The sequence below is a fragment of the Bombina bombina genome, chromosome 2, assembly GCF_027579735.1.
Source record: "Bombina bombina isolate aBomBom1 chromosome 2, aBomBom1.pri, whole genome shotgun sequence".
Taxonomy (NCBI): Eukaryota; Metazoa; Chordata; class Amphibia; order Anura; family Bombinatoridae; genus Bombina; species Bombina bombina.
In genome coordinates, this window is record NC_069500.1 from 835,836,776 (window position 1) to 835,853,544 (window position 16,769).

General features: G+C 40.7%; 1 protein-coding gene across 1 annotated transcript in view; it reads left to right on the forward strand.

Annotated features, from left to right (window-relative positions):
* The window catches only part of LOC128647327 (chromatin assembly factor 1 subunit A-like), a 68,068-nt gene extending 56,229 nt beyond the window's left edge, over positions 1-11,839 (forward strand). Inside the window, exons 2-3 of the mRNA XM_053700112.1 lie at positions 95-591; positions 11,672-11,839. Coding sequence (XP_053556087.1) covers positions 95-591; positions 11,672-11,839 — 665 coding nt within the window. The remainder of the gene's footprint in view (positions 1-94; positions 592-11,671) is intronic.
* The last annotated feature ends 4,930 nt before the right edge of the window (positions 11,840-16,769 follow it).

The following is a 16,769-nucleotide window of genomic DNA, read 5'->3' on the forward strand; positions in this document are numbered from 1 at the left end:
TAAAAGTAACATTTTAAAGGTAACAATCTGTATTGAAATGGGTATTTTGTAATTTATTTATTTTTAATTCAAATTGTGCTTTCCTTTCTTGCAGTCCTATCTCAACTCCTCCCACTTCTTCATGGTAATGCTAATGGCAGCAAAGTGATCATTCATGAATACCAGGAGTGTTGCCGCCGTGGTCTTTTCTCAGATGGATGTACTAGTACTACAAGTAGTGGTGCTAGCAGTCCGTGCAGTCCCTCCTCCAGGCAGCAAACACCCGGCAGTAATATCACATTGCCATCAAAAGCTAGACTAAAACGCATAATTTCAGAGAATTCAGTATATGAGAAACGACCAGATCATCGCATGTGTTGGTACGTACATGCAGAAGTGTTGAAGAGCTTTGAGCAGGACAAATTGCCAGTTCCATGCCAGTGGACTTATATAACACAAGTGAATTCCTCTGCCAAGGAGGACAATAGTACCAGTAGTTCAACAGGAGGGACTATTCAACCTACACAGACTACACCTGTATCTGTCAAGAGAAAATCTGCTGGGAGCATGTCCATAACAAAGTTTATGAAGCGAACCAAGGACCTGGGAATGGTGAGATACTGGAGCTTAGCACATACTAGGCTAATGCATTCTTGCACATATTGCTTACAGTGCTCTTAATCCAGGGCACCATACACAGTTGGCCACTTGTTTATTTAACACAAATGCCTTAGGTGATCTCCCAATTTAAAATACCTAGATATATAAATCCTTCACCAAATTTAAGTGTTCCTGGCTTCTCGCATACTTGCCACAAAGCAACCCCTTTTCTTAAGATGGTGAGTCGACGTGTGGGAATATCCCCCTCCTGACCGAGGTAAGACACCCCTACACACCAGAGCCTTAAATCACTCCCACTTTCCATGATCATCTATTTTCTTTTTACCTACTTGATAAGGAGTGAGGTAAAAGTAAAGTCCAGATCTACTCATCATTGAATTGGGATATGTTAACCCATCTGGGGTCCTGTTCCTCCTTGCAGTAAACTGACAGAGGGGTAGGCGAGTTATCAGCCAGGCAGTGTGACGTTTTTTTTTTCAGTGGGAAATGTGAAAGCTGGACTTGTTCAATCCCCTGGTCTACAGTGAGCTTCTCCTTGGGAATCCACAGCCCTCCCCAGGTGAAATGTGGACTTGTCCACCAATCCCCTGTGTTGTAGATGCTGTTATGATCTTAGACCCTTTGCATCATGCTCGTACTGTCCAGGATTGGCTTGTTTACTGGAATCAACTTGCAACTGAGGTAGGCACAGTGGACAAAGGTGCTAAGGTAAGTACTTGCACCTTCATAGCCAACTGGCTATTAGTATGAACATGTTCATATGCTTCACATAGTCTGGGGACATTTATTTAGTCATTTATACACCTAGTTTATAGCACTTAAAAAAACCGGAAACTTGACTAAGGTTTATGTTGCTTTAAATTTAGAGCAGGCTGCTTAGAACTTGCTTCTGAGCAGCACAAAGTAAGTTTTCCTTCACATAAGCTTAACCCCTTAAGGACCAGCGACGTACCCTGTATGTCACTGGCCTTTTTTTGGGACTTGATTGTTTTATAGCTCGGTCTTGCCACCAGCGTTGAGACTGCTCTATTCCACAAAGCCTGCTGGAGGGAGGGCATTAATAGCGTGTTCTTGCTAGACTTGTGCTATTATGTCCTGAAAAAACCCTTAACGACCAGTGAGATACAGGGTACATTGTGGTCATTAAGGGGTTAATTTCTACTTATTGGCTTTAGCACTCAGCGCACATAGCGCAAGTGCACTAAAGTTCAAATTTTTTATTACAATTTTTCTGTTTTAATACTTTCTATTCCTGTGTTGCTGTAACCTTCTCAGTGTTTAGGAAGGCTCTCGGGACCGGTGGAAGTGGTAATTCACTCTGATCATCAGAGCTTGGCTTCAAATTTAAGACACAAAAATTATTTAACCCTTTATTAGCTATTTGCTATGTAATACTGTCTGCAGTTTTTCATTGCTTATTTCACGTTAGCTGGTTTTGTTTTTCCTAAAGTTTTAACAGGGTTAATAAGACTTGCTCTGCCTTTTCTTCCCTTTTGGGGTTAACTATTTGCTTTATACTAATTTGCTTAAGTCTATCTGCTACTTGAAGGGAAGTTAAACAGTAAATTAATCATTGATAGAATCATGTATTCAGAGGAAAAATTAGTTATTTTCTTTCTCCAACATTGGTGTGTCCGGTCCACGGCGTCATCCTTACTTGTGGGATATCTCTTCCCCAACAGGAAATGGCAAAGAGTCCCAGCAAAGCTGGCCATATAGTCCCTCCTAGGCTCCGCCCACCCCAGTCATTCTCTTTGCCGTTGCACAGGCAACATCTCCACGGAGATGGTTAAGAGTTTTTTGGTGTTTAAATGTAGTTTTTGTTCTTCTATCAAGTGTTTGTTATTTTAAAATAGTGCTGGTATGTACTATTTACTCTGAAACAGAAAAGGATGAAGATTTCTGTTTGTGAGAGGAAGATGATTTTAGCAGACAGTAACTAAAATCGATTGCTGTTTCCACATAGGACTGTTGAGATGAAGTAACTTCAGTTGGGGGAAACAGCAGACTTTTCTGCTTAAGGTATGACTAGCCATATTTCTAACAAGACCATGTAATGCTGGAAGGCTGTCATTTCCCCTCATGGGGACCGGTAAGCCATTTTCTTAGTCAAACAAACAGAATAAAGGGCTATAATATGGGCTATAAAACTGGTAGACACTTTTATGGGCTAAATCGATTGCTTTATTTGGGCATTTTATTCATGTTTATGCTGATATTTCACATTTATAAACTTGGGGAACGTTTATTAAACGGCAGGCACTATGTTAGACACCTTTTCCAGTCAGGGGGCCTTCCTAGTTGTAGGCAGAGCCTCATTTTCGCGCCATTACTGCGCAGTTGTTTTTTGAGAGCAGGTCATGCAGATGCATGTGTGAGGATCTGAAAGTTGCTGGAAAAGTTTCTAGAAGGAGTCACTTGGTATCGTATTGGGCTTGGTTGGGTCTCAGCAAAGGCTATAGCTGGGACTGTATAGGGGTTAAATTTGTAAACGGCTCCGGTTCCGTTATTTTAAAGCTCTGAAATTTGGTGTGCAATACTCTTAATGCTTTAAGACACTGTGGTGAAATTTTGGTAATTTTTGAACAATTCCTTCATACTTTTTCACATATTCAGTAATAAAGTGTTTTCTGTTTAAAATTTAAAGAGACTGTAACGGTTTTGTTTTAAAACGTTTTTTGTGCTTTATTGACAAGTTTAAGCCTGTTTAACATGTCTGTGCCTTCGGATAAGCTATGTTCTATATGTATGAAAGCCAATGTGTCTCCCCATTTAAATTTGTGTGATAATTGTGCCATAGCGTCCAAACAAAGTAAGGACAATACTGCCACAGATAATGAAATTGCCCAAGATGATTCCTCAGATGAGGGGAGTAAACATGATACTACATCATCCCCTACTGTGTCTACACCAGTTTTGCCCACGCAGGAGGCCCCTAGTACATCTAGCGCGCCAATGCTTATTACCATGCAACAATTAACGGCTGTAATGGATAACTCCATAGCAAATATTTTATCCAAAATGCCTACATATCAGAGAAAGCGCGATTGCTCTGTTTTAAACACTGAAGAGCAGGGTGCTGATGATAATTGTTCTGTCATACCCTCACACCAATCTGAAGTGGCCATGAGGGAGGTTTTGTCAGATGGGGAAATTTCAGATTCAGGAAAAATTTCTCAACAAGCTGAACCTGATGTTGTGACATTTAAATTTAAATTAGAACATCTCCGCGCACTGCTTAAGGAGGTGTTATCTACTCTGGATGATTGTGACAACTTGGTCATTCCAGAGAAATTATGCAAGATGGACAAAGTTCCTAGAGGTTCCGGTGCACCCCGACGCTTTTCCTATACCCAAGCGGGTGGCGGACATAGTAAATAAGGAGTGGGAAAAACCCGGCATACCTTTTGTGCCCCCCCCCCCCCCCTATATTTAAGAAATTATTTCCTATGGTCGACCCCAGAAAGGACTTATGGCAGACAGTCCCTAAGGTCGAGGGGGCAGTTTCTACTCTAAAAAAACGCACTACTATTCCTATCGAGGATAGTTGTGCTTTCAAAGATCCTATGGATAAAAAAAATTGGAGGGTTTGCTTAAAAAGATTTTTGTACAGCAAGGTTACCTTCTACAACCCATTTCGTGCATTGTTCCTGTCACTACAGCAGCGTGGTTCTGGTTCGAGGAACTAGAAAACTTGCTTAGTAGAGAGACTCCATATGAGGAGGTTATGGACAGAGTTCACGCACTTAAGTTGGCTAACTCTTTTATTTTAGATGCCGCTTTGCAATTAGCTAGATTAGCGGCGAAAAATTCAGGGTTTGCAATCGTGGCGTGCAGAGCGCTTTGGCTAAAGTCTTGGTCAGCGGATGTGTCATCCAAGACAAAATTGCTTAACATCCCTTTCAAAGGTAAAACTCTATTTGGACCAGAATTGAAAGAGATTATTTCAGACATCACTGGGGGAAAGGGCCACGCCCTTCCACAAGATAGGCCTTTCAAGGCCAAGAATAAGTCTAATTTTCGTTCCTTTCGCAATTTCAGGAACGGACTGGCCCCTAATTCTGCATCCTCTAAGCAAGAGGGTAATGCCTCACAACCCAAACCAGCCTGGAAACCGATGCAAGGCTGGAACAAGGGTAAGCAGGCCAAGAAGCCTGCCGCTGCTAACAAAACAGCATGAAGGGGTAGCCCCCGATCCGGGACCGGATCTAGTAGGGAGCAGACTCTCTCTCTTTGCTCAGCCTTGGGCAAGAGATGTTCAGGATCCCTGGGCGCTAGAAATAGTTTCTCAGGGTTATCTCCTGGAATTCAGGGAACTACCCCCAAGGGGAAGGTTCCACATATCTCACTTATCCTCAAACCAAATAAAGAGACAGGCGTTCTTACATTGTGTAGAAGACCTGTTAAAGATGGGAGTGATACACCCAGTTCCAATAAAGGAACAGGGAATGGAATTTTATTCCAATCTGTTCGTAGTTCCCAAAAAAGAGGGAACTTTCAGACCAATTTTGGATTTGAAGATCCTAAACAAATTTCTCAGGGTACCATCGTTCAAGATGGAAACCATTCAAACGATTCTACCCACTATCCAGGAAGGTCAATTTATGACTACCGTGGATCTAAAGGATTGCGTACCTACATATTCCTATCCACAAAGAACATCATCAGTTCCTAAGGTTCGCCTTTCTGGACAAACATTACCAGTTTGTGGCCCTCCCATTCGGGTTAGCCACTGCTCCAAGGATTTTCACAAAGGTACTAGGTTCCCTTCTAGCGGTTCTAAGACCGAGGGGAATTGCAGTAGTACCTTACTTGGACGACATTCTAATACAAGCGTCGTCCCTATCAAAGGCAAAGGCTCATACAGACATCGTTCTGGCCTTTCTCATATCACACGGATGGAAGGTGAACATAGAAAAGAGTTCTCTGTCTCCGTCAACAAGAGTTCCCTTCTTGGGAACAATAATAGATTCCTTAGAAATGAGGATTTTTCTGACAGAGGTCAGAAAGTCAAAACTTCTAAGCACTTGTCAAGTTCTTCATTCTGTTCCACGTCCTTCCATAGCGCAGTGCATGGAAGTAGTAGGGTTGATGGTTGCAGCAATGGACATAGTTCCTTTTGCACGAATTCATCTAAGACCATTACAACTGTGCATGCTCAAACAGTGGAATGGGGACTATACAGACTTGTCTCCAATGATTCAAGTAGATCAGAAGACCAGAGATTCACTCCGTTGGTGGCTGACCCTGGACCATCTGTCCCAGGGAATGAGTTTCCGCAGACCAGAGTGGGTCATTGTCACGACCGACGCCAGTCTAGTGGGCTGGGGCGCGGTCTGGGAATCCCTGAAAGCTCAGGGTCTATGGTCTCGGGAAGAGTCTCTTCTCCCGATAAACATTCTGGAACTGAGAGCGATATTCAATGCTCTCAGGGCTTGGCCTCAACTAGCAAAGGCCAGATTCATAAGGTTCCAATCAGACAACATGACGACCGTTGCGTATATCAATCATCAGGGGGGAACAAGGAGTTCCCTGGCGATGAAAGAAGTGACCAAAATAATTCAATGGGCGGAGGATCACTCCTGCCACCTGTCTGCGATCCACATCCCAGGTGTGGAAAACTGGGAGGCGGATTTTCTGAGTCAGACATTCCATCCGGGAGAGTGGGAACTCCATCCGGAGATCTTTGCCCAAATAACTCAATTATGGGGCATTCCAGACATGGATCTGATGGCGTCTCATCAGAACTTCAAGGTTCCTTGCTACGGGTCCAGATCCAGGGATCCCAAGGCGACTCTAGTAGATGCACTAGTAGCACCTTGGACCTTCAACCTAGCTTATGTATTTCCACCGTTTCCTCTCATTCCCAGGCTGGTAGCCAGGATCAATCAGGAGAGGGCCTCGGTGATCTTGATAGCTCCTGCGTGGCCACGCAGGACTTGGTATGCAGACCTGGTGAATATGTCATCGATTCCACCATGGAAGCTACCTTTGAGACAGGACCTTCTTGTTCAGGGTCCATTCGAACATCCAAATCTGGTCTCCCTCCAGCTGACGGCTTGGAGATTGAACGCTTGATTCTATCGAAGCGTGGGTTTTCAGATTCTGTGATAGATACTCTGGTTCAAGCCAGAAAACCGGTAACTAGAAAGATTTACCATAAAATATGGAAAAGATATATCTGTTGGTGTGAATCCAAAGGATTCCCATGGAATAAGATAAAAATTCCTAAGATTCTCTCCTTTCTACAAGAAGGTTTGGAGAAAGGATTATCTGCAAGTTCTTTAAAGGGACAGATCTCTGCTTTATCTGTCTTACTACACAAAAGACTGGCAGCTGTGCCAGATGTTCAAGCATTTGTCCAGGCTCTGGTTAGGATCAAGCCTGTTTACAGACCTTTTACTCCTCCGTGGAGTCTAAATCTAGTTCTTTCAGTTCTTCAAGGGGTTCCGTTTGAACCTTTACATTCCATAGATATTAAGTTACTATCTTGGAAAGTTTTTTTTTTGGTTGCAATTTCTTCTGCTAGAAGAGTTTCAGAGTTATCTGCTCTGCAGTGTTCTCCGCCCTATCTGGTGTTCCATGCAGATAAGGTGGTTTTGCGTACTAAGCCTGGTTTTCTTCCAAAGGTTGTTTCTAACAAAAATATTAACCAGGAGATAGTTGTACCTTCTTTATGTCCGAATCCAGTTTCAAAGAAGGAACGTTTGTTACACAATTTGGACGTAGTCCGTGCTCTAAAATTCTATTTAGAGGCTACAAAAGATTTCAGACAAACATCTTCTTTGTTTGTTGTTTATTCTGGTAAAAGGAGAGGTCAAAAAGCGACTTCTACCTCTTTCCTTTTGGCTTAAAAGCATCATCCGATTGGCTTATGAGACTGCCGGACGGCAGCCTCCTGAAAGAATCACAGCTCACTCCACTAGGGCTGTGGCTTCCACATGGGCCTTCAAGAACGAGGCTTCTGTTGACCAGATATGTAAGGCAGCGACTTGGTCTTCACTGCACACTTTTGCCAAATTTTACAAATTTGATACTTTTGCTTCTTCGGAGGCTATTTTTGGGAGAAAGTTTTTGCAAGCCGTGGTGCCTTCCGTTTAGGTAACCTGATTTGCTCCCTCCCTTCATCCGTGTCCTAAAGCTTTGGTATTGGTTCCCACAAGTAAGGATGACGCCGTGGACCGGACACACCAATGTTGGAGAAAACAGAAATTATGCTTACCTGATAAATTACTTTCTCCAACGGTGTGTCCGGTCCACGGCCCGCCCTGGTTTTTTAATCAGGTCTGATGAATTATTTTCTCTAACTACAGTCACCACGGTACCATATGGTTTCTCCTATATATATTTCCTCCTGTCCGTCGGTCAAATGACTGGGGTGGGCGGAGCCTAGGAGGGACTATATGGCCAGCTTTGCTGGGACTCTTTGCCATTTCCTGTTGGGGAAGAGATATCCCACAAGTAAGGATGACGCCGTGGACCGGACACACCGTTGGAGAAAGTAATTTATCAGGTAAGCATAAATTCTGTTTTCTGATGACACAAGTCCACTTATCATCTAATTACTATTGGGAATATTACTCCTGCCCAGCAGGAGGTGGCAAAGCTGTTAAATATCACCTCCCTTCCCTCCAACCTTAGTCATTCTCTTTGCCTATGTTAGAGCACGGAAGTGGTAAAGTTGGGTATTAGAAAAGATTCTTCAAGCAAGATTTTATTATTTAAGTAGTGCAAGATAGTGCTGCTTTGTCCTAGGGTGTAGCCGTAGTCCATATCAGTCTTTTCAGTAGAGCAGTGGTGGCTTTAGGGCAATGGGAACTTGTGGGGTATAATCGTCACTGTGCCTCCCATATACTAATGCTGCCCTATTTCTAAAGCCCGAGTAAGATTATTCAGTCTTAGCATTTTTTCCACAGGTCCATGTGAGGGATCTTGCCTCTCAAACCTAGTGAGCTGCCTTGCTTGTCGGGCAGATTTATATAGGTAAGTGCTGACTTTTTATTTTCTTGTTAAAGATACGATGAGTCCACGGATTTCATCCTTGTGGGATATCACCTCCTGGTCAGCAGGAGGAGGCAAAGAGCACCACAGCAGAGCTGTATAAATAGCTCCTCCCTTTCCTCCCAACCCAGTCATTCTCTTTACCTGTGTTAGTAAGATAGGAGATGGCAAAGTGAGGTGTAAGAAAAGATTCTTCAATCAAGAGTTTATTTTATTTTCCAATATGTTAATACTGCTTTGTCCTGGGGGATAGCTGTGTTCAATTTCAGTCTGAGTCTGTTGAAAGAGCTTTGGTGGCTTTAAAGCAATGGGAACTTGTGAGACATACTTGAACTCACTGCGCCTCCCATACAATTTTACTGCCCTAACCCTGAAAACCCTGAGGGGCTTCTATCAGGAATTTCATTCATTTCAGAGGTCCATGTGGAGAGATGGAACTCCTCAAACTGGCTGAACTGCCTTGGCTGTCAGGCAGCAACATGAGGTAAGTGCTTATTTTTTCCCAATCTGTTAGGGGAAAATGGAGCACTTTACTTTATTACACTTCATAAAGAATTTACACAGTAAGCTTATAGCATTATATTATAAGCACTTGGGACATTATTCTCTGAGGATATGATACGGCATGTTACAGGCACTGGGGCTGGGAGATGGGCTTTAATGGTGGTTCCTACATGGCTAATCGTTAACTTTTTTTCCTATGTGAGATAGACGGTTAGACATGCCCACAAAGGGGTGGGGCCTAGTTATTAGCGGATTTTGCTTTGGCCTAGCAGTACAAGGTTTCAACGGAGTTCCTCTCAGAATCCCTGCTTCACTAAAATATACAAGCAGGTTTCTAGAACAGTGATCCGTTTTTCTGCTGCATCATTTTTAAACCTTATCGATCCAGAGTGACTGTGCATATCATAACGGTCAGAGGGTCAGGTAGGCGCCTTAGCAAGACTGCTGAGGTGTTAGGGGTGCATTATTTTTCATTTGGAGTATAAAAAAACATTGTTTTGAACGTTTTTTCTTATTGCAGTAAAAAGGTTAAGTTTTAAAATTTAAGGTGACAGTAACGTTTTTTGATTAAAATATTTTTTATGTTTTCATATTATTGCATTGTTTGTGCTTCAATATGGACCCAGGAGACTTGCAGAGCTCTATTTGCTCCTTATGTCTTGATGCTAATGTGGAATCCCTTTTTGTCCCTCATGCATTAAAAGTGCTGAAAATGGCAGAAAAGGATATATCTCAAAATTTACTTTTAACATATTTAGTTTTTGCCACGCTTCAATAGTATTGCGTATTATGTTCATATTTTTAATATGATTTGGCAAGTTGTGATGTCGGACAATAAAGCAGGGCTTTCAATGAATATGGAGCAATCAATTGCTCCTCAGTTAGTGAAAGTGTAAGATAGTCAGCTTCCGTTAGCCAGTCAAGTGCAAAGTGCGCTAAGATAGCAATATTGTATTTTTTAATATCTGGAAGAGACAGACCACCTTCTTCTGGTCTACATATTAATTTTGCTATAGATAGCATATGTCTCTTGTTGTTCCATATAAAATTAGCACATTCTCTGTTAAACCTCTTAATATCTTGACTCAATATGAATAGTGCAATATTTTGCATAATGTACATCAATTGCGGAAATAAAATAGTTTTAATAATCATCACTTTAGCAGAAAGAGAAATGGGAAAAGCACTCCATCGTTGAAATTTCTCAGATACTTTCCTAAAAAAAGAATAGTTTAGTTTATACTATTGATTTGGATCAGCATGGAAGTGGATTCCTAAGTATTTAATGCTAGAAGACTCCTGGAAAGAATGTTTTTGGATACTATTTTTTTTTTTTATTTAAATTTTTTTATTGAGGTTATAAGATAAGAAAATACAACAGAATAAAAATGCCAGCATACAACATCAATGTCAGACATACAGAATGCTTTTAAGATATTACTGAGACATATTTTTACCACAAATACAGTAAGAATATAGTCTGCCAGTAGCTACCGTACATCAAAGGGATGGCTCACCATCCTATCACTTTGTAAAATTGTCTAAGTTAGAATTAGTGGCAGTACTGGGGCAGTAGCATTCAGGAAAGGGAAGAAAAATGATAGACATAAAGCATTAGAACAAAAATGAACTGACTAATCTAGAACCTCATTTTTAAATGTTATATATAATCCTCCATAAGGGTAGAGGGTCACTTTTGGACCCCAAATGTCTAGTGGAAGCAGGAGGATGTAAGCTGCTAAAACTGAAAGGCCACTTTTGGACCTAAATCGGTATAATTAGAGCATATCAGTGTAATTTATACAATATCTCAGCTGCTCGCTAAGGAGTCTAATAACTCAGCACGAACAAGTTGGTAGATTATTTTAGCGTGCTATTTACATGTTTGATAAAGGGTACTAGCGGGGCTTAAAGTACATATTGCCTTGGGGGGGGGAGTATATTTGACCAGTGTGGGTGATATACCCTTTTCCTAGTCTGCTAATGCAATTCATGTAGTCCTAATGGTTGGAGGAGTGATTAGTTAAGCAAACATAGGACCAGCACAGCAAGGGTTAAAACAGGTGGTAGTTAGCAATATTAGTAGGGCACCCATCTCAAATCAATTTTGCATAACTTTCCCCGAAAAACAGGACAGGACTCTACACAAATAACGTCCCAGTTGATGATATTGTCTGATGCTGAGGAAGTCCAACAGTAAAAAACTTTCGGATATGAGTAACTAAGCAAAATTGCAAATGGGAACACAGACAAAAATAAGAAACACAATTGCTCAAAAACAGGTTATATATGCTGACAATCCAAAGTTAATCTCTAGTTCCTAAACTCAAAAAACAGTGGGGTAGTAAGTATGCAAGTGTAATAAGGGGCTTTTGGATGTACCCCACTCACCCCCTTAGGCATAGTCAAAAGTTCTCAGTCATCCCACACCAGATCTCAAAAAACAGATGGTGACTTTAAGATTTCGTGAGATCAGGGCAAGTAGATGTGTCTGCTTGTAGTTCAGGGTCAGCTCCCTTATGTAAACAAAGATGTGGTGACTAACACCTCTCACCTTAATGCTAAGATCAGCGGGGCTGCTGGAACTCGCCAGCGCAGATTGAGGACTGATATATTTCCTCCTGGGTCCTACCGGAATCCTAGGCTTTTCTGCCGCTGGGAGGTGAATGATATCCTGTGGGGTGTCAGTGCCTCTGATCAAGACCTCCTTGACTGCCGAGACTTCAGTGGGTAGACCTTCACTGGTACGGACTGCTAAAGTTGCTGTGATAGCTGGTGCATCGTGGTAAGGGATCGCCTCTGTCACACTCTTAGCGTTTGCTGTAGTGTGGAAAAGAAATGCCTCCGCAGAACCTATACCAGCCGGGTCTGAGACTGGGTAGTCCGCTGTTGGTGGAGGCCCCTACAGTAGATGGTTTAGAGGCAAGCTGACTATTCGCGTCTCAGGAACACTTGTGTGCGTCTCTGGAACAAGTCCGGCGCACGAGGTCACACGGGCGTCCGCCTGCAGAGATCCACAGAGGCTCTCCTCAACTTGGGTAAGATGAAATAGCAGTAAATTCTCCAGCTCTTGAAGAATCTGCTCAGCCATGTTTGATGTGACTAGTCGTTAGCAGTGTCGGAGCACTGAGCTTAGTTTAGTGTTTGAACAACCAAAAATAACTGTCCAGTTATATATAAACTGGTTTGGTAACCCAGGGACCTGGGGGGGGGGGGGGGTATTAGTGCGGAAGCCCCTACAGCACTGACAGTCAGACAGAAGAGGCCTCTCGACCTCGTGGCTAGTTGCAGTGGAGTAAGCTGAGGAGCATAGGCAGGTCCGAGAAATGTCGTAGATTCCTGAATCTATCTACAATAATAAAGGATTGTTTATCTTGGGTTCCTTAGCAGGAAAAGTAGAAATAAGAGTTGAAACAAGTCCTTAAATATAGCTTGAATGTAGATTAAATGCAGGAGCTCCCAACAAACACGTCCTGCCGCAACAGCTATATTATGTATCCATAAAATTTCCAACTTATTAATATTAATTTTATAGCCCGAAAAGGAACTAAACATATCAATGTTTAGGACCTGAGGTATATTTCTTTGTGTTTTTAACGAATAATAACAGATCTGCATATAGAGAATACTAATTTTTGCTCCCCAAATCTGATGCCTTGTAGCTCTTCACGTAGAAGAATAGCAAGAGGCTCTATAGCTACATTAAACTATAACGGGGAGAGTGGACATCCTTGTCTTGTCCCCCTGTGTAGTATAAGGTTGGAGGTGTGACTTCCATTTATTAATATGGTAGATCTTGGTTGATCATATATAATTTTAATTGTACAACATTCCCTGAGAAGCCGAATTTGCTTAATGCCGTAATTAAATTATCCCACACCACAGAATTGAACACCTTTTCGGCGTCTATTGTAATTAAGGCAGAATCCTGATTACTTGTTGTTCTATTACGTAGTTTGTTCCAAAAATATTCTAATACTAGGGCAACTTTCCGGGTATTTTTAATTGAAGATCTTCGGGACATAAAGCCCGATTGATCTACATGGATGATGGGCTCAAGACATCATTTCAATCGGTTAGCAATGATGTGAGTTAATAACTTGTAATCTGTATTGAGTAGTGAAATCGGTCTAAGACTTAGGATCTAATGAATTTTTACCTTTTTTCAAAATCAGTGATATAATAGACTCAGAGAAATATTTCGACATAGTTTGACCATTAATGTAGTACCCATTAAACAATTGAACTAGAACATCTGCTAGCTCTACTTTAAGTATTTTATACATTTCAACAGGTATCTGGTCCGGGTCAGGGGCTTTATTAGACTTAGCGTTATTTATATCTTCCAAAACTTCCTCTCTAGATATCGGTCTATTTAGGGTATCAGCCAATTCTTGATATCTTAGGAGGAGTGATCTTATACCAGAAGTCATTCTTCTTCTTGTCTATATTGATTTATTTAGCAGAATATAGTTTTTGATAGTATTCTAAAAAAACATTTTTAATTTTAATCTGGTCAGTAACTCTGTTCATCCCATCATTAATTGCTTCTATTACGTTAGTCTTTTTCCTGGCTTTATCCAACCTAGGTAAAAATTTAGCCAACTTCCCATATTGACCTTTATATTTAGCACTTATCTTTAGTTCTTCCCAGGAGACCTTGTGTTTAATAAAAATATCCCTTTCTGTTTTAGCCGTTTTATATTTATCCGCTAACAACTTGGAGGGGTTATTAATATATTTACGACATGCATTCTGGACTTCCTTAGATAACTGAATTTCCCTCTCCTGTAATTTCCTTTTCTTTTACAAGATATGCCGAGTCAACGGGTTTCATCCTTACTTGTGGGATATTAACCTCCTGCTAACAGGAAGTGGCAAAGAGCACCACAGCAGAGCTGTTACATAGCCCCTCCCCTAACTCCTCCCCCCAGTCATTCTCTTTGCCTGTGCTAGTAATAGGAAGGGTAAAGTGATAGTAGTGATAAAATGATAGTTTTAATTTCTCCAATCAATAATTTTTGGCAAACTTATATATCCATACAAAGGTTTTAAGCGTGTTTGGGAAAAAATTGTGTGCTTTTATTTCAAAGACACAGTACTCGTTTTTTTGCAAAATTGTTTTTGTTAATAAACTATTTACCAACTGTTGTGGTTATTACTACTTTGTTCAACATGTCTGAAATTGAGGAAACTCATTGTTCTATGTTTAGAAGCCCTTGTGGAACCCCCTCTTACATTGTGTACCTCTTGTACTGATGGAGCCTTTCAATGTAAGGAACATATTTTAGGAAATGAAAGTGTGTCTAAGGATTATTCTCAGTCTGAAGAGAATCAGGATATGCCATGTAATTTTCCTCAAGTGTCCCAACTTTTAGCACCCACACAAGTGACACCTAGGACATCTAGTGCGTCTAATTCTTTTACTTTGCAAGATATAGCTACAGTTATGTCAACTACTCTCAATGAGGTATTTTCTACAAGGGGTTCCGTTTGAACCCATTCATTCCATAGATATTTAACTGTTATCTTGCAAGGTTTTATTTTTAGTTGCTTTACAATGTGATTCGCCTTATCTTATATTCCATTCTGATAAGGTGGTTTTACGTACTAAACCTCGATTCCTTCCTAAGGTTGTTTCAAATAAGAATAATTAATCAGGAAATTGTTGTTCCTTCCTTCCTTCTGTCCTAATCCTTCTAAGAAGGAACGTCTATTACATAACTTGGATGTGGTTCGTGCTTTAAAGTTTTACTTACAAGCGACCAAGGATTTCAGACAAACATCCTCTTTTTGTTGTTTATTCTTGAAAACGTAAAGGTCAAAAAGCTACGGCTACCTCTCTCTTTTTGGCTGAAAAGCATCATCCGCCTGACACCTGAGACTGCTGGACAGCAGCCTCCTGAAAAAATTACGGCTCATTCTACTAGAGCTGTGGCTTCCACATGGGCTTTCAAAAGCGATGCTTCTGTTAAATAGATTTGTAAGGCTGCGACTTGGTCCTCCCTTCATACTTTTTACAAATTTGATACTTTTGCTTCTTCTGAGGCTATTTTTGGGAGAAAGGTTATTCAAGCAGTGGTGCCTTCCGTTTAGGTTTTTGTCTTGTCCCTCCCTTTCATCCGTGTCCTAAAGCTTTGGTATTGGTATCCCACAAGTAAGGATGAAACCTGTGGACTCGGCATATCTTGTAAAAGGAAATTTATGCTTACCTGATTTCTTTTACGATATGCCGAGTCCACAGCCCACCCTGTCATTTTAAGACGGGATTTATTTTATTTTTTTCAAAACTTCAGTCACCTCTGCACCTTTTAGCTTTTCCTTTCTCTTCCTATACCTTCGGTCGAATGACTGGGGGGAGGAGTTAGGGGAGGAGCTATGTAACAGCTCTGCTGTGATGCTCTTTGCCACTTCCTGTTAGCAGGAGGTTAATATCCCACAAGTAAGGATGAAACCCGTGGACTCGGCATATCGTAAAAGAAATCAATTTATCAGGTAAGCATAAATTTCCTTTTTTTTAGAAATCATATAGGCTTTAATATCTCCTCTTAGGCCTTGGCGGTTTCCCAAAAAAATCTGTTTTTTTCTCTCTACGTTCTATTTAAATACTAAAATTCTCTCCATTTATGTTTTAACCAATTACCGAATTCTAGGTTATTTACTAAGAATTTTGGGGAGGAAAAAATTATTCCTTTCAATTCTCTGAATTGGTTGTAAATACATATCTAGTGAAATGATTGCATGATCCGAAATCATAATGTCGTATATCTTTGTCTTGATTTCTAGTTTAATGAGCTTGATAATAAAAAAAAATCTATCCTAGATAGAGAGCCATGAGAGTCGTAAGTAAAAGTTTTTGAAGTCTGGGTATTGTAAGCGCCAGATGTCATGAAGTTTCAGGTTTTTACATACTTGTTTAAATGTTTTTGCCTTCTGTTTAGAAAGTAGATTTTTTTGGGGCTATATTTGTCTGTCGGTGTTAAATTAAAGTCGCCCGCTAAGATTATATTTTGTCCAAAGAATTTAGATAGCATATAGACTAAACTATTCCAAAAACTGATCTGTTTTATTAGGACCGTACTCGTTACAGATCACCAATTTAAAACCACCCACCTGTATTTCCAGAACTGCCCATCTCTCATGAGGGTCTAAAATTGTATTGATAATGTTATATGATAATTTTTTGTTTATCAAGAAAGCTACTCCTTTTTTTTCCTTCTGGAACATGGAGTGGCTATCACCTCCCCAACCCATTTACTTTTGAGTTTAACGGCTTCTTCCGCTTTTAATTGCGTTTTTTTGTAATAGAACTATATCAGGATTATATTTACCTAACTGTTTGATTACTTTTCTTTTGATTGGGGGGTGATGCCACCCACGTTCCAAGAAAGACATCTAACGTTCCCCTTCATCGGATAAACATAACACATTCGTTTAGGGGAGGGGAGAGAGGATGAGCAGGGAGGGGGGGGGAAAAAAATACCGAACCAGTCATCCAAACAAAAACATATAATCAACAAGACCTTCTCAGCCAAAGTGAAATACAATATTACTTGTTTTTCTTGTTTTCCTACCAAGTAAATCAACTAAAAAAAAAAAAAAATTCTCCCCTCAGTTTCATTATGTAAACTTCTCAATTCTCATGTGAGTGATAATTTGTTTTT